The sequence below is a fragment of the Myodes glareolus genome, chromosome 14, assembly GCF_982192425.1.
Source record: "Myodes glareolus chromosome 14, mMyoGla1.1, whole genome shotgun sequence".
Lineage (NCBI taxonomy): Eukaryota > Metazoa > Chordata > Mammalia > Rodentia > Cricetidae > Myodes > Myodes glareolus.
This window is the reverse complement of record NC_142039.1, coordinates 28,553,465-28,566,698: the sequence shown is the minus strand read 5'-3', so window position 1 is coordinate 28,566,698 and position 13,234 is coordinate 28,553,465. Positions and strand designations below refer to the sequence as shown.

Here is a 13,234-nt window from a genome sequence, read left to right as displayed (position 1 = left end):
TCTTACATATTAATTTAACCCATTTCTATTAATCTGTGTATTGCCTCGTGGCTGTGGCTTACCGACTAAAGTTTTGGCATGTCTGACTCTGGCAGTGGCTCCATGGCTTCTCCCTAACTCCACCCTTTTTTTTCCCCAGCATTCAGTTCCATCTTCCCCGCCTACCTAAGTTCTGCCCTGCTATAGCTCCAAAGCAGTTTATTTATTCATTAATGGTAATCACAGCGTACAGAGGGAAATCCCACATCACCCTGGGAAAGTATTTGGGAAATTTTTTTTTTTTTTTTTTTTTTGGTTTTTCGAGACACTGTTTCTCTGTGTATCTGCCTGTCCTGGAACTCACTCTGTAGACCAGACTGGCCTCGAACTCAGAGAGATCCACCTGCCTCTGCCTCCCTGAGTGCTGGGATTAAAGGCATGTGCCATCACTGCCCAGGAAAACCGTTGTGTAGCATAAAAGAGAGATATCCACTGAGTTTCTCCATGGATCACCATTAGGAAATACAAACAGACAAGACTGTGTTAACGGTCACATTCCATAGTCTTTGCTGGAGCTATGTTCATCACCTAGTCAGGAGATCCTTGTCCACAGAGGATCCAGAACTGTGCAGCAGCATAGATACAGGCCCACCAGACTCCTTGGGTACAGGCATGGGAGCTAAGAAGCCCCATGACAAGGAGCCAGGACCTTCTGGACAGTTTTATGAGTAACAGCAGAGACAGGAGGCATTTAGACACTGAGCTCAGAGCTACAGCAGTGCTGCAGTATTCCTGTCAGGCATTTCCTGTCATTGTAGCAGCTCTTCCTGTCTTGGTATGTTTATCTGCCAGGACTCATTCTTCTCTTGAATAGCGTGGCCTGGGAACAAAGCTCTCATCTCATGCAGAAGGGAAGGGGTTTTACCGGCCTTTGCTTTTCCACAGATTTCCAGGCTCTCAACTTTTTTAACCAGTTGAATCTGATCTAGTAGCTCAGATAGCTCCTTTTAGTAGCCCACCATAGCTCCTTTTCCATAGTTCATCAGGGGTCATCTTTGTAGAATAATGGATATCTTGATATCCAGATAACTACCCCTTTGCCTTTGAAATGAATTCCTTTCTTTGCTGGGCTTCCCCTACCCTTCTCCTGTTGTTCGCTTTTGAAGCAGTTCCTCAGTGTGTAGCTCTGGCTGCCCTTCCTTTTATGATATCCCTGTCTCAGCCTCCACAGTGCAGGGATTATAGGCATGAGCTATTAGATTCCTAGACTACAAGGTCTGTTCTGGTTTCCCTTTTCAAATCTTTCTGGGCTTAGTTTTTATACTCCTGCACTTCAGCCCATACTGAAAACAAGTATGCTTTTCTAGTTAGCACATTTCTTTCCCAGGCTGCACCTACCTTCCCCAGACTTCCGTTCCTTCACATGTTAAGCGCATGTGGCTTCATTGAAGAGTTACACTACCCTGTGTACTATGCATCCTGTACTCTTAACCAGATTTTAGCATAGTCTGATGATTCCTTGTTGTCATCATTAGAGTTAATTCTACTTCCTCTCTTCCTGATGTTTCTGCAGTGCTTCCTTCCGTCCTTAGAGTGGTTCTTACCTCAGCACACATTTGTCCCAGAGCCGTCCAGAGCTACCACCTCACTGGTTTTCCTTCCCACACCAGCATCTTCAGAAGTGTCGTGTGAATTTACTCTTTTCCCTCTTGAGTCACACTCTGTGTCTAGCTTAGTGTCCCCATGACTCTGCTGTTCCTCAGTCTTTGCCTTCATGCTTGCTCATCCAGCAGACTCCAAGGCTACTTTTTGATTCTAACAGATACCCTTCCCTTTTGTTTCTTCCCTCCCTTCAGCCTTGTTGGTGGCTCTCTGCTCTACTCGCTGGTGTAAGCGTGAGCCTGCTTTTCATCTGTTGTTCTCCTATACTAGTCCTTGTTGGTGTCACTCAGTATCTATGGCTTAAAGGGCCAGCTATTACTGTGGGTCTCAATTTGCATACTGACTTTCCTCTTAAATCTAGACTTTGGTTGTCATCTAATTACTTTGTATCTCTCTTGGATGTCCTATATTTGCTTTTGAGTTCTGAACATTCCTTCTAACCTACTTTTTTTTTTAAATATAATCATTGTTTTCTTCTCTGCTACCTTTTCATCCTCCCTCCCTCTCCTTCCTTCCTTTCTCTCTCTTCCCCTCCCCTCTTCTTTCTTCCCCTCCTCGCCTTTTTTTATTATTATTATTTATTATGTACACAATGTTCTGTCTGCATGTATGCCTGCCCACCAGAAGAGGGCACCAGATCTCAGATGGTTGTGAACCACCATGTGGTCGCTGGGAATTGAACTCAGGACCTCTGGAAGAGCAGCCAGTGCTCTTAACCTCTGAGCCATCTCTCCAGCCCCTTCTAACCTACTTTTATCTTATTATTCATCTCTGTGCTGTTGCCATTCACTTAGTTTGGGTCATATGCTTTTAAAGTGTCTTCAAATTGTGTGCATGCACACGCATGTGTTTGTAATCTATGTGGATATCTATTGACAAATTCTGAAACTTTCCTGAAAGGGTATATTATTCAGCCTTTCTTTTCATCTTTGTTACTACCACCCACATCTAGATTTCTCCTTCCTGTAGTTATTTTTTCCCTGGTGCTTCCTGGAACTGGTGGCTTCAACATTGAATTTATGTTATCATAGACTGTAGACTAGAAGAAGTCTAAGAACAAGGTAGCAGAAGGATTAATTTATTCTAAGGCCTCTGTCCTTGGCTAGCAGAAGATCACCTTTTTACTGTGTCCTTGCATGATCTTTCCTTGTATGTGTCTCTGTTGTAATTTTGTATTGCAGTATGTAAGTCATAGTAGACGAGGTCCTATACCCAGCCTGGTTTGAATTTAATTGCCTCTTAAGGGCCCTTTTCCACTAGGTTCACATTCTGAGGTATTAGGGTTGGGACTTCAGCATATGAGTTTGTGGGTGGTACAGTCTAGTGCATTTCAGCCTCCTTTCATTTTCCTGTATTTAGCAGTTAATTTAGGTGGTACCATGTCTCTGCTTAGAAGTGAAGATTTCTACCACTTGCAGAATAGAGCACAGAGTCCTTTCCATAGCCTACCAGGTTTTCCATGACATCATTTGCTACACTGCCTCCCCCACCGCATCTCAGTGTCTCTCCACACATTGCAAGCTCAGTTACCTAGCAGGGAAAGAGGATTTTATACCTGTTCCTTCTTCTGCCTGGAATGTTGTTTCCTTTAGTATCTGCACACTCTTCTTTGTTCTCCATAATAGAATCCAGTTGTTGTCAGTCTTTCCTCTGTGTGTAATTCTTTGTAAGACAGCAACCCTTCATCTCTCTTTCTTCTATTCCCTTTCTTACTCTTCACAGCACTCACTGCCACCTGATTGTGTATGCCGTGCATTCCATACCATGTGAATGCAGATGACACAGATGGCATACTTCCTTTTGTATATTGTTCATGTGTCATGTTCTCATACTAGTATGTGCATACACATGACATTCATTCTTACACTAGTCCATATGTGGGTTTTGTGAGTGCGTGTAGTCTTTCCTCTAAGGACAGGAACTTTTGCAGTTGTGTTTATGCTGACATTTTTATCATTTAGAGTAAGCATCATTTTACGTATGAGAGATGTCCCCTGTTTCCTTCTCTGCTGTATAAACAACACCGTTTATCAGTATTTATTGAATGAATAAATATTTTCTTGAAGAGCTGATGTATAGACTTACAATACAGTTTTATGTTATCTAGCTTTTAATAAAAGATTTCACTGATACAGGAAATTCAAGTGCTAGAACAATAGAATTCTAAAATATTATAGTTTAGAAGTTGTAAAAGTATTTTAAACAGGCTCCTAAGAATTAAAATGCTTTTTGTATTGTGACATGTTAATGACTTTAATGTATTCATTTAATTTCATATTGTATTTCTAATAAGTGGTAAAATGAAAATGTTGAAATTTGCTTTATTTTCTATTTTATTGATTAGTGAAAATGACTTTTAGTTCTTTCGATGCCATAGTAGCTTTACTATTTTCCAGGATATTGGCATTCCTTTTATAGCCAAGCTTTAACATTGAGAAAGCATTCCTTGAGCACCAGTTACATATGAGATACTGTATTTACATTGGCTCTAATGGTACTAAATCTAGAAAGATAAAGGTGTAGTCATGTCAGAAAAAAAATCTCAAGAGTCCTACAAAGTCTTTCTTTTCTGATTTTTACCTTAGCAACAAATTTCTGGTGAAGATGAAATAGAGTGTTCTGATAAAGATGAGCCTGACATTGATGGAGATGTGTCCAGTGACTGCCCTACTGTCCGTGTCCCGCTGACATCTCTCAAAAGCCATCAGGGTGTGGTTATTGCTGCTGACTGGCTGGTTGGTGGGAAGCAAGTGGTGACAGCCTCATGGGACAGAACTGCCAACCTGTATGATGTGGAGACATCTGAACTTGTTCATTCTCTCACAGGTATCTTGCCGTGAACATCTGAAACTCTTCCTAGCTGGGCTGTTTTTATGTCTGAGCTTACAGGCCAGGATTATGTTTAGTGCTATTGGCTATTTGGTTGCCATTTTTGGAGATCCTTTCTGATTAATAGAACTCTTTGTAGCTAAATTTATTTTATCTTCAGGAGATTAATTGTAGCATATAGTATTTTAATATTTGAAATATGGTTGCTGTATTGGTTTTCTGTTTCTCTTGGCCAATTTCTTTCTTCTTTCTTTCTTTCTTTCTTTCTTTCTTTCTTTCTTTCTTTCTTTCTTTCTTTCTTTTCTTAAAAAACACACTTAAATAACAAGGTAACAGGAATCTGTTACCTTGATAGTTTCCTTGTCAGCTTTTCTATGTCCAGGGTAGCTGCTCCTCAGCTGTGAGGGTCTGCTTGGTTGAAGTGAAGGTGTGGCTTGGGCAGGACCTCTGGAATTTGTAATCTTCTTCTGTGCTCACTGGTTGCTGTAAAAATTCATCCAGTTTCTTGTAGCTATGTGACTGGGGCTGTACGTTCTTAGTAGGGGTCAGTTAGGGTCTGTTCTGAGCATCCAGGGCTCCCACCAAAAGGTTCCTTCCCACACAGCAGGTTGCTGACTTCCAAGCCAGCAGAAGCATGCCTCTGTTGCCCTGGATTCTCTAGCTTCTGGGAGGACCTTGGCCCTTTGAATGGTTCCAGCTGTTTAGGCCAGGCCATTAAGGGCAGCCTTTCTTCGACTAACACAAAAATGATTGATTTAGAGACCATAATTACACATGTGGAATTCTCTTTGGTCTGTTGTATACCCCATTTATAGAAAGATATTTTTATAGGCTCTGTCTAAATTCAAGACAGGATGTTGTACTAAGGGCCCACAAACAATACCATTAGAAATTATTCTTGTGTTCAGCCTGTTAAAGTGATTTGTCTGACCCTCTAACTGTTAAGACCAGAAATTGAGTTATGGTGTATCTAGATGGTGTATCTAGTTCCCTATTCTTTTTTTTCTTTTCTTCTTTTTTTTTTTAATATGTGGATAGCTGAAATGACTTCATGTGTCTGAGGGGATAACCTTCCTTTCATACTACTAAGTAATCCCTTAAGGTTTACTTTTCACCTCAGCTATTAGTGGTGTCTGTAAAGATGATGGATACTTTTGGTTCTTGTGTTTTTTAAAAAGCTTCATTTTAATTATGTGTCTGCAGGTGGATGACCTTGTATTTTTGTTGTATTTGGTTGTAGGGCATGACCAGGAGTTAACACACTGTTGCACTCACCCCACCCAGCGGCTCGTGGTGACCTCTTCCCGTGACACAACTTTCCGTCTTTGGGATTTCAGGGACCCTTCCATCCACTCCGTGAATGTTTTCCAAGGACACACGGAGTGAGTTGCAGTTGTTTAGAGATGTTATCTATGGAAAAGGTTTTGTAGGTTATCATTGAAGCTTAAGTCTAATCTTAATTTCTACTGTTTGACACTTAACTCTTTTTCACAATGATGACTCTTTCTCTAAACATTTTGGTATGTCTTTCAAAAGATATAGAATATTAAGAAGGCTCTGATGGGCTCAAGAAATTGAATGGGATAGAGTCTGTCAGGGACTGGGAATGAGTAGCTTAGTAAAGGGAGAATTGAGAAGCACTCCTGGCATGAGGAGTGAGCATAATCCTATTATCCATCAAGAGACCTGATCTACTGTCCGCAACTACTCACAAATTATTATAATATGTCTTTTTAAGATTAATTGATTAACAAATTAGACTAATTTAGATTAGCAAACCAAGTATTGGGTTTAATAATGGCATCATCATATCCATTATACTCTGTTCTCAACTCTTCCTTTTTCCTTATCTGGTTCCCTTTCTTCTCCCAGTTTGCCCTCTGTCTTAGGGTTTCTATTGCTGTGAAGACACATCATGACCACGGCAACTCTTACAAAGTAAAGCATTTAGTTGGGACTGGCTTACAGTTCAGAGGTTTAGTCCATTATTATTATCATAGTAGGAAGCAAGATGTCATGTAGGCAGACATGGTCCTGGAGAAGGAGCTGAGAGTTCAACATCTGTACCTGAAGATAGCAGTAGAGACTTGTTACACTTGGAATGGCTTAAGCATATATGAGACATCAAAGCCCACCTCCAGAGTGGCACACTTCCTCCAACAAGGCCTCACCTACTCTGACAAGGTCACACCTCCTAATAGTGCCACTCCCTATAGGTCAGGCATTCAAACACATGCATTTATGGGGGCCATACCTATTCAAACCACCACATTCTTCTGCTTTCCTTTTATACACTTTCCACTAGTCTCTCTCTTTTCTACCTCCTCTATGATCTACTTCCCAGCCCTCTCATGGCTCTTTTTTTAGTTTTGTGACTTCTTAATATATGGATACACCTGTGTTTTGTTTTGTAGAGACTGGACTTCTCTCTAGCTATGAAGCCAGTCCTGAAACTAGTTCTTGTGGACTAGGCCGGCCTCGAATTCACAGAGATTCAACTGCCTCTGCCTCCTGAGTGCTGGGATTAAAGGCAAGTGCCACCACTGCCTGGCTTATGCTATATTTTTTTAAAGGTTTTGTTATTATGTATATTTGCAGGGCATACACTAGGAGTAGGTTTTTTTCTGTCTGTGTATACACACACACACACGGAATATGAGTCTAGTATGTGTCCCTTTCTGCTTGAATTTCTATCAAAAAGTTTAGTATGAGACTATCTTAACAGAGTTCTTCCATAAACATACTTTTTGGTCTTTTCAATAAACAAGGAGATTGTGTATCTAGTTTCTCATGACACAGATTAAGGTAGTGTCTGTCATGTCTCTTCCTGGGAAGGTATGTTTTCTAGTTTGGAGTTACTAAAGTGACACTTTGAGATACGTGATTTTCTTCTTCCCTAGCAGCCTTTCATCATTACAAGAATGTTGCAAAAGGGTGTGGTTTCTAATTCTGCTATTTTCATCTTCTAGCTAGCCCTTTTGAGAATAAGCAGATTTCTGGCTATGCTTGTAATTTTGGTAGTCATTGTCCTTTATTATCATTTTAATTTTGACTCTTGGCACACTGAACCTTCCAGTTGTCCTCTAGTCTCTAGACATTGCTACCATTTTTCTACAATAGGATGATGTGCTAGGCTGGAAAATAGCACTGGCATCTCCCCCAGTTGGTTCTGCTAACCTATATTGGAGCAAGCAAAATATCAGATTTGAGTTGGGTCAAGAAGAAAGTTTTGTTTTCGAGAGCTAGCAGCTATACTTATGATAAGTTAGAGTAAATGCGGTCATAGGCAGACCAGCTGCTTGTCCTTACCATGTTTGCAAGGATAGAATGGATTTAGTGGGGGAACTGATGAAGACTGGAGCATTGTGTCTGAATAAAGGTACACGTTGCCAGGGTTTTATAAGTCCTTCATGTACCTGGCCATGTGTAGTTCTGATTCACAGGTTGGATGTGAAGTTCCCAGATTGATCAGGCATCATCTCTAATCCAGAGATGCTATTCTATGAGCAAGCCAGGTGTCTGCCTCGTTTCAGTGAAGTTAATTTCTCAGGGAGTGATCAAGTATAGCTTCTCCTGGTCTCCAGCTTGCCTTGTGGTGGCATTTTAAGACTTAAAATTGGCACTCTGGTTATTTGAAAATTTTTTATTTATGTTTCATGCTTTGAGAGAATGTATTTGCTGATGGAGGTGCATGTTACAGCTTTTAAGGATATTTCAATGATAGGGTGTTGCTAATTTGTATCCCTTTAGCTGTAAAGTGTAGTGAATGCTAATGTTTGAAATATATAATTAGGGATACATTTTTTTTGCAGTTGGCTATTACATAAAACAACAGTTGTTTTAGAAATATGATGAACATGGCTAGTTGTGACCCCCCACACCCCCTGTGTACCCTCTTTTGGGTAGTAAGGTCTTGCTATATAGCTGTGGTTCTCCCAAGTGCTGAGCTTAAAGGCATGTGCTACACATTTGGCCTAAGGAGTCCCCCCTCCTTTTTGTTTTATTCGGTAGGGTTTTTCTGTGTATCCTTGGCCATCTTGGAACTCGCTTGGTAGACCAGGCTGGCCTCAAACTCAAGAGATTCGCCTGACTCTGCCTCCCAAGTGCTGGGATGAAAGGTGTTCATCACTATGCCCACTGGAGCTCTTATTTTTAATATAGGCCAAGGAATATTTAAAAAGTTGCCCCCCCCATGTTTGAGAGAGTGTCTCTCAATATATTTCTGACTGTCTCTGAACTTACTGTGTAGACCAGACTGGATTCAAATTCAAAGATCTGCCAGCTTTTGCTGACTGCTTTTGGTTTTTAAAATAGGTACCAAGAGTAGGCTTACAGTTAAAGCATCTAATTCACATGAACTCTCTCTCCTACCCAGCTTTTCTAAGATGTAAGATAGTTGTTAGATTGCCTTTAACCACAGGGTAAGTAAAAGTTTTAATGAGAGTAAAATATACGAGTCAGGCTTATTCTTGCCCAGATTATTTACATTTTCTATTTTCTTAATTGATTAGTCATGAACTAGTCATATTGCATTGATGTTTATATCTAAAAAGCATTGAAATGTTTTTCTTTGATACTAATTTCCTTGCTCTGTCAAAAAGGATAAATTTTAATTTTCACAGACCTTTCTGAATTGGCAGGAGTCAGCTGGATTCTTCTGCTTCAGAATTTTGTGTAGTTAGCTCAGTGGTCAAGAGCATTGACTACTTTTAGAGAGAGGACCCAAGTTTGATTTCTAGCACCCACATAGCTCACAACAGTCTGTAATTCTAGTTCTGGGGCATCCAAAGCCCTCTTCTGGCCTCCTCACGCACCAGGCGCACACAGTGATACACAGACACATGTGTAGGAAAAAACACCCATACACATAAAAAAATTTAAAAGAAAAAGAATTCTTTTTTTTTTTAAGAAAAAGAATTCTTTAAAAAAAAAAGGTGGCTGAGCTTAAAAAGTTTCTGGCCTTTCTTACGTAGGTTTAGGACTTGGTCAGCAGATGGAGCTGTAGATATCTTTATTGAACACAAAATATTTCTAATAATCATCAGCAGTAAGTCTTTAGAAACACTTCACATTTAGAAAAACAGGAAATGAGACATTTCATATGTTTTTATCTGAGAATCTTCATAGTGACTGTTGCCTTTTACCTTTGTCATGGATTCTGAGAAATTGAGCCTATATGACCAAATAGCAGGTAGCAAATGCATATAGATGTACATCTGTGATCCCTAAAGGGCACGCTTTTATTAAAAGCAAACTCAATTTAATTCCTCATTAAGAGCAGAAGGATAGTCAGTGTCTGCAGCGTGTGTTCTCTTTAGTTATTAGTTTGCTGTTCTGAATGTGACACAAGAAAATAAGCCCTGGCTCTCCTCTTTATCACTCTGGCAGGGTCAGACTCTGCAGGCTGCAGGATCTTCTGCAGTGGACTAAACCTTCCTGTTTTATCACGTACACATCCCTTGCATTCCACCTAGCACCCTCTGAATGAGAACATGAAAAGGGGCTTTTAGAAGCAAAGATGATTTTCTGGATTCTTCACTATTCTTTTCCTGAGTGCTACAATACAAAAAAGTCAAATTCTCTGCTTTTTTGTTTAATGTTTTTACTGGTGTATCTCTAAATAATTGTCAACTGTTCACATTTGAGATGGGGGGGTGGCTACACTGAGAAAAATGCTGTCTCAAAAAACCAAAAGGAGGAAAGAAAGTTGTATTGTACTTCAAGTTTTCATTTATGAGAACTCAGCATAGTTCTTTTCTTTGTTTGTTTTTTTGTTTTGTTTTGTTTTGAGACAGAGTTTCTCTTTGTTGCTCTGGCTGTCCTGGAACTCTGTAGACCATATTGGTGTGGATCTCATGGAGATCCGTCTGCCTCTGCCTCCCTGAGTGCCGGGATTAAAGGTGTTTGCCACCACGCCCGGCTCTACATAAATTCTTTAGTTAAAGAACCAGTGTCTCTAATGTGAACAGTTGACAACTTCTAGTTAATCTGAATTTCTGTATCTTGGGTTTTCTTAAGGCAAGGTGTAGTTATATAAGCATCAAAATTATTAGCCCAGTTTTGTGTTACAATTTCTCAAGGAGTTGAGATTCCCCTCCCCCTTTTATTTTCTCTTTCTGTTATTCATGTACTTTTACATGACTTTGGTGTCTTTTTGAAAGCTAGGATTTGAGATACAATGCTTCTCTGTAAGATTAAAAAAAAACTGTAACCAAATGGTCCCTTGAAATTTGTACTGTCATTATGTTTGCTGGATGCTGACAGAGCGCCTTGATGTCAGCTGTGCTTAAGACTTTTGCTTTTATCACGTTTTTAGAAAGCACTAATAAGCCCTTTTCATCTTTGATGTGTTGCCTTGATTTTCACCCTGTATTTTGACATCTCTTCATTATAATAGGGATTCTACCATATTAGTATTTATTGAATGTAATGGTGTATCTCTTACTGGATCAGTCTTTAGTAGCTCTGTGTATGGTAGTTTGTCTGAAGAATAATTTTAGGTACACCTTGTAGTATTGTTTTAACTAATAGCAAGAATGCAAAATTGTGTGCCTTGGCCTTGGAAAAATAGATGGCTACTTTGAAAATTTTGTCATAGGAATTTCTCCTGGAGGTTGAAATGATTGTTTCCCATAAATTTCTATTATGATTATCAACAGGGAACACTAAAAATTCAGTGCCTTTCTTCTTAATTAGCTAACTCTTCTGTATAATGATATGGTTTTTACCTGGTAGTGTAATTTAGTAGCCCAGGCATCCACTTCCTAAACCAGTGTTTCCCCTCTTTATCTGTCGTCCTCCTGTTCAGCTGGACTTCACACAGATCTCGAACTAAATGGCTGTGGATGATACATGCATGTGCGAGGAACTCCTACTATTATGAAGTTGTTAGGTTAAATCCGCTTTCTGCCCTTTGAGAGGAGCATGTGAGGTAGATAGATGCCTATTTGATTGCTTATAAATAACCAAAGGTTTCCAGCGCCACTTCTCTGAGATTAATTCCCCTTGGTACTGTTGCCTTGTCTAAGAACTTGACATTTTTCCCTTTCCTCTCCACTATCCCCCTTTCCTCAGGTTCTGACCCCCCTTTTGTTTTGCTTCAATTACTAAGAAAAGAAACTGACAGTTGAGGCAGTCACTGGTCATTAAACTTCCTCCATGGGTGGCCAATGACTAGTTTATATACCCACTGACAGTATTTGTTTACAAGAGTGAATAAACTTTGGCATTGGAAACAGTCAGAAATTAGCTCAGCATGGATGAATATTTGAGAATGGAAGGTTTTTATTTCTTTTTGGTTTTCTTTGTACACAGTTGTAGCTTTATTCTCAATGTAAGATTTGGTAACTTTTTTCTAAGAAAACTGAAATGCATATAACAAAATGTCTCTTAAAATTGTAATGATTATTTTGAAGTTATGACATTTTCATATGCCTTCATTGCCAAGTATCTGGTGAAAGGTACTTACTACTAAGTTCTAAATTCTAGATAGACTCACCAAGGCGGAAGTAGCTTTATATTATATTAGCTGTTTTATTTATGCTTTTAAAATGATGTTTTTACCTGGATAACAGTCAATTTTAATTAGGACTGCAGTTTGTTCTTTGTCAAAGTCATGTGGGAATCACTTGGGTATAGGCTAGGGAGAAGTGGGTAGCTTTTTGGTGTCAAGCTGCCTTCTGATGGAGATTTTGGAGGCCTGTGCTTGTTTTTTTTTTTTTAATTTTAATTAACTTATTTAAGTTAATTTCATTTTGTGTTTTTGATACAAGGTTTCATGGAGCCTCTCTTTCCTTAATAACTACACTTAAATCTATGGTAAAATCTTCATATTTAGCTCAGGCTAGTGTTGAACTCGATGTACGGCTGAGATAAGCCCAAACTTCTAGTTTTTTGCTTTGACCTCCCAGGTGCTGGGATTACAGGCGAGCACCACTGTAGTCAATTTGTGCTTAGTTTAACAATCTGGTTTACACTACTGGTGACTGCTGTTTACACTCTCCTGTGTGAGGAGAAAGTAACATGAAATCAAAGATACCAGTGAGCAATGCTTTCTCGGGATAGGAATATAATTTCAGAAGTGTATTCACAAGTAGAAATGACCATTGAGAAATAAATCTACCTGTAAGGCCTCAAAACCACACCTGAGTTTTCTTTAGGAATTTGGACCTTGAGAGGCTACTCATGTGCCAGTAGAAGGCCCTATATCCATGCACATACTGGGAGCATTGAGTAGACTCAGTGGGTTAAAATCAAACATATGAAATTGGGAAGAAATAGTGATGAGGGTTAGGGGAAGAATTTAGAGGTAAGGGAATGGAGGTAGACTTGATTAAGAAACATTCTGTATATGTATGAAATTCTGTGTATGTATTTCAATAAAAATAAATAAATGAATACATCAAGGCTGAAAATAACTAAGGCTAGTGGTATGGTATTAAACTCCTATTGTAGGTTTTTCTCTATTTTTTTTTTAAATCCCCTTAGTGGCTGGCCTAAATCAGAAGTTCTTGTTGTCTCCACCTGAGCATGAGTATTAGGATCATAGGTGTGTTTGCCACTATGCTCAGCTTTATGTGTTGCTGAGGATGGAACCCAGGGCTTTGTGTATGCTATTAGCAAGCACTCTTCCAATTCAACTACACTCTCAGTCCATTTTCTAAGTTTAATTATTAGCTTAATTATGTCGCACAAACTCGCAGGGAAACTTAGTGGTCAGTTGACAGAGATAGCATGTAGCTGCACTGGTTTGTGCTCAAGTGTG

At 39.5% G+C, this 13,234-nt stretch overlaps 1 protein-coding gene across 3 annotated transcripts in view; it reads left to right on the top strand.

Annotated features, from left to right (window-relative positions):
* Positions 1-13,234, top strand: part of Wdr37 (WD repeat domain 37) — a 71,399-nt gene that overhangs the window by 40,411 nt on the left and 17,754 nt on the right. For all 3 annotated transcript variants that reach the window (XM_087896429.1, XM_048460957.3, XM_048460959.3), the window contains 2 exons: positions 4,227-4,467; positions 5,711-5,852. In XM_087896429.1, coding sequence (XP_087752555.1) covers positions 4,227-4,467; positions 5,711-5,852 — 383 coding nt within the window. The remainder of the gene's footprint in view (positions 1-4,226; positions 4,468-5,710; positions 5,853-13,234) is intronic.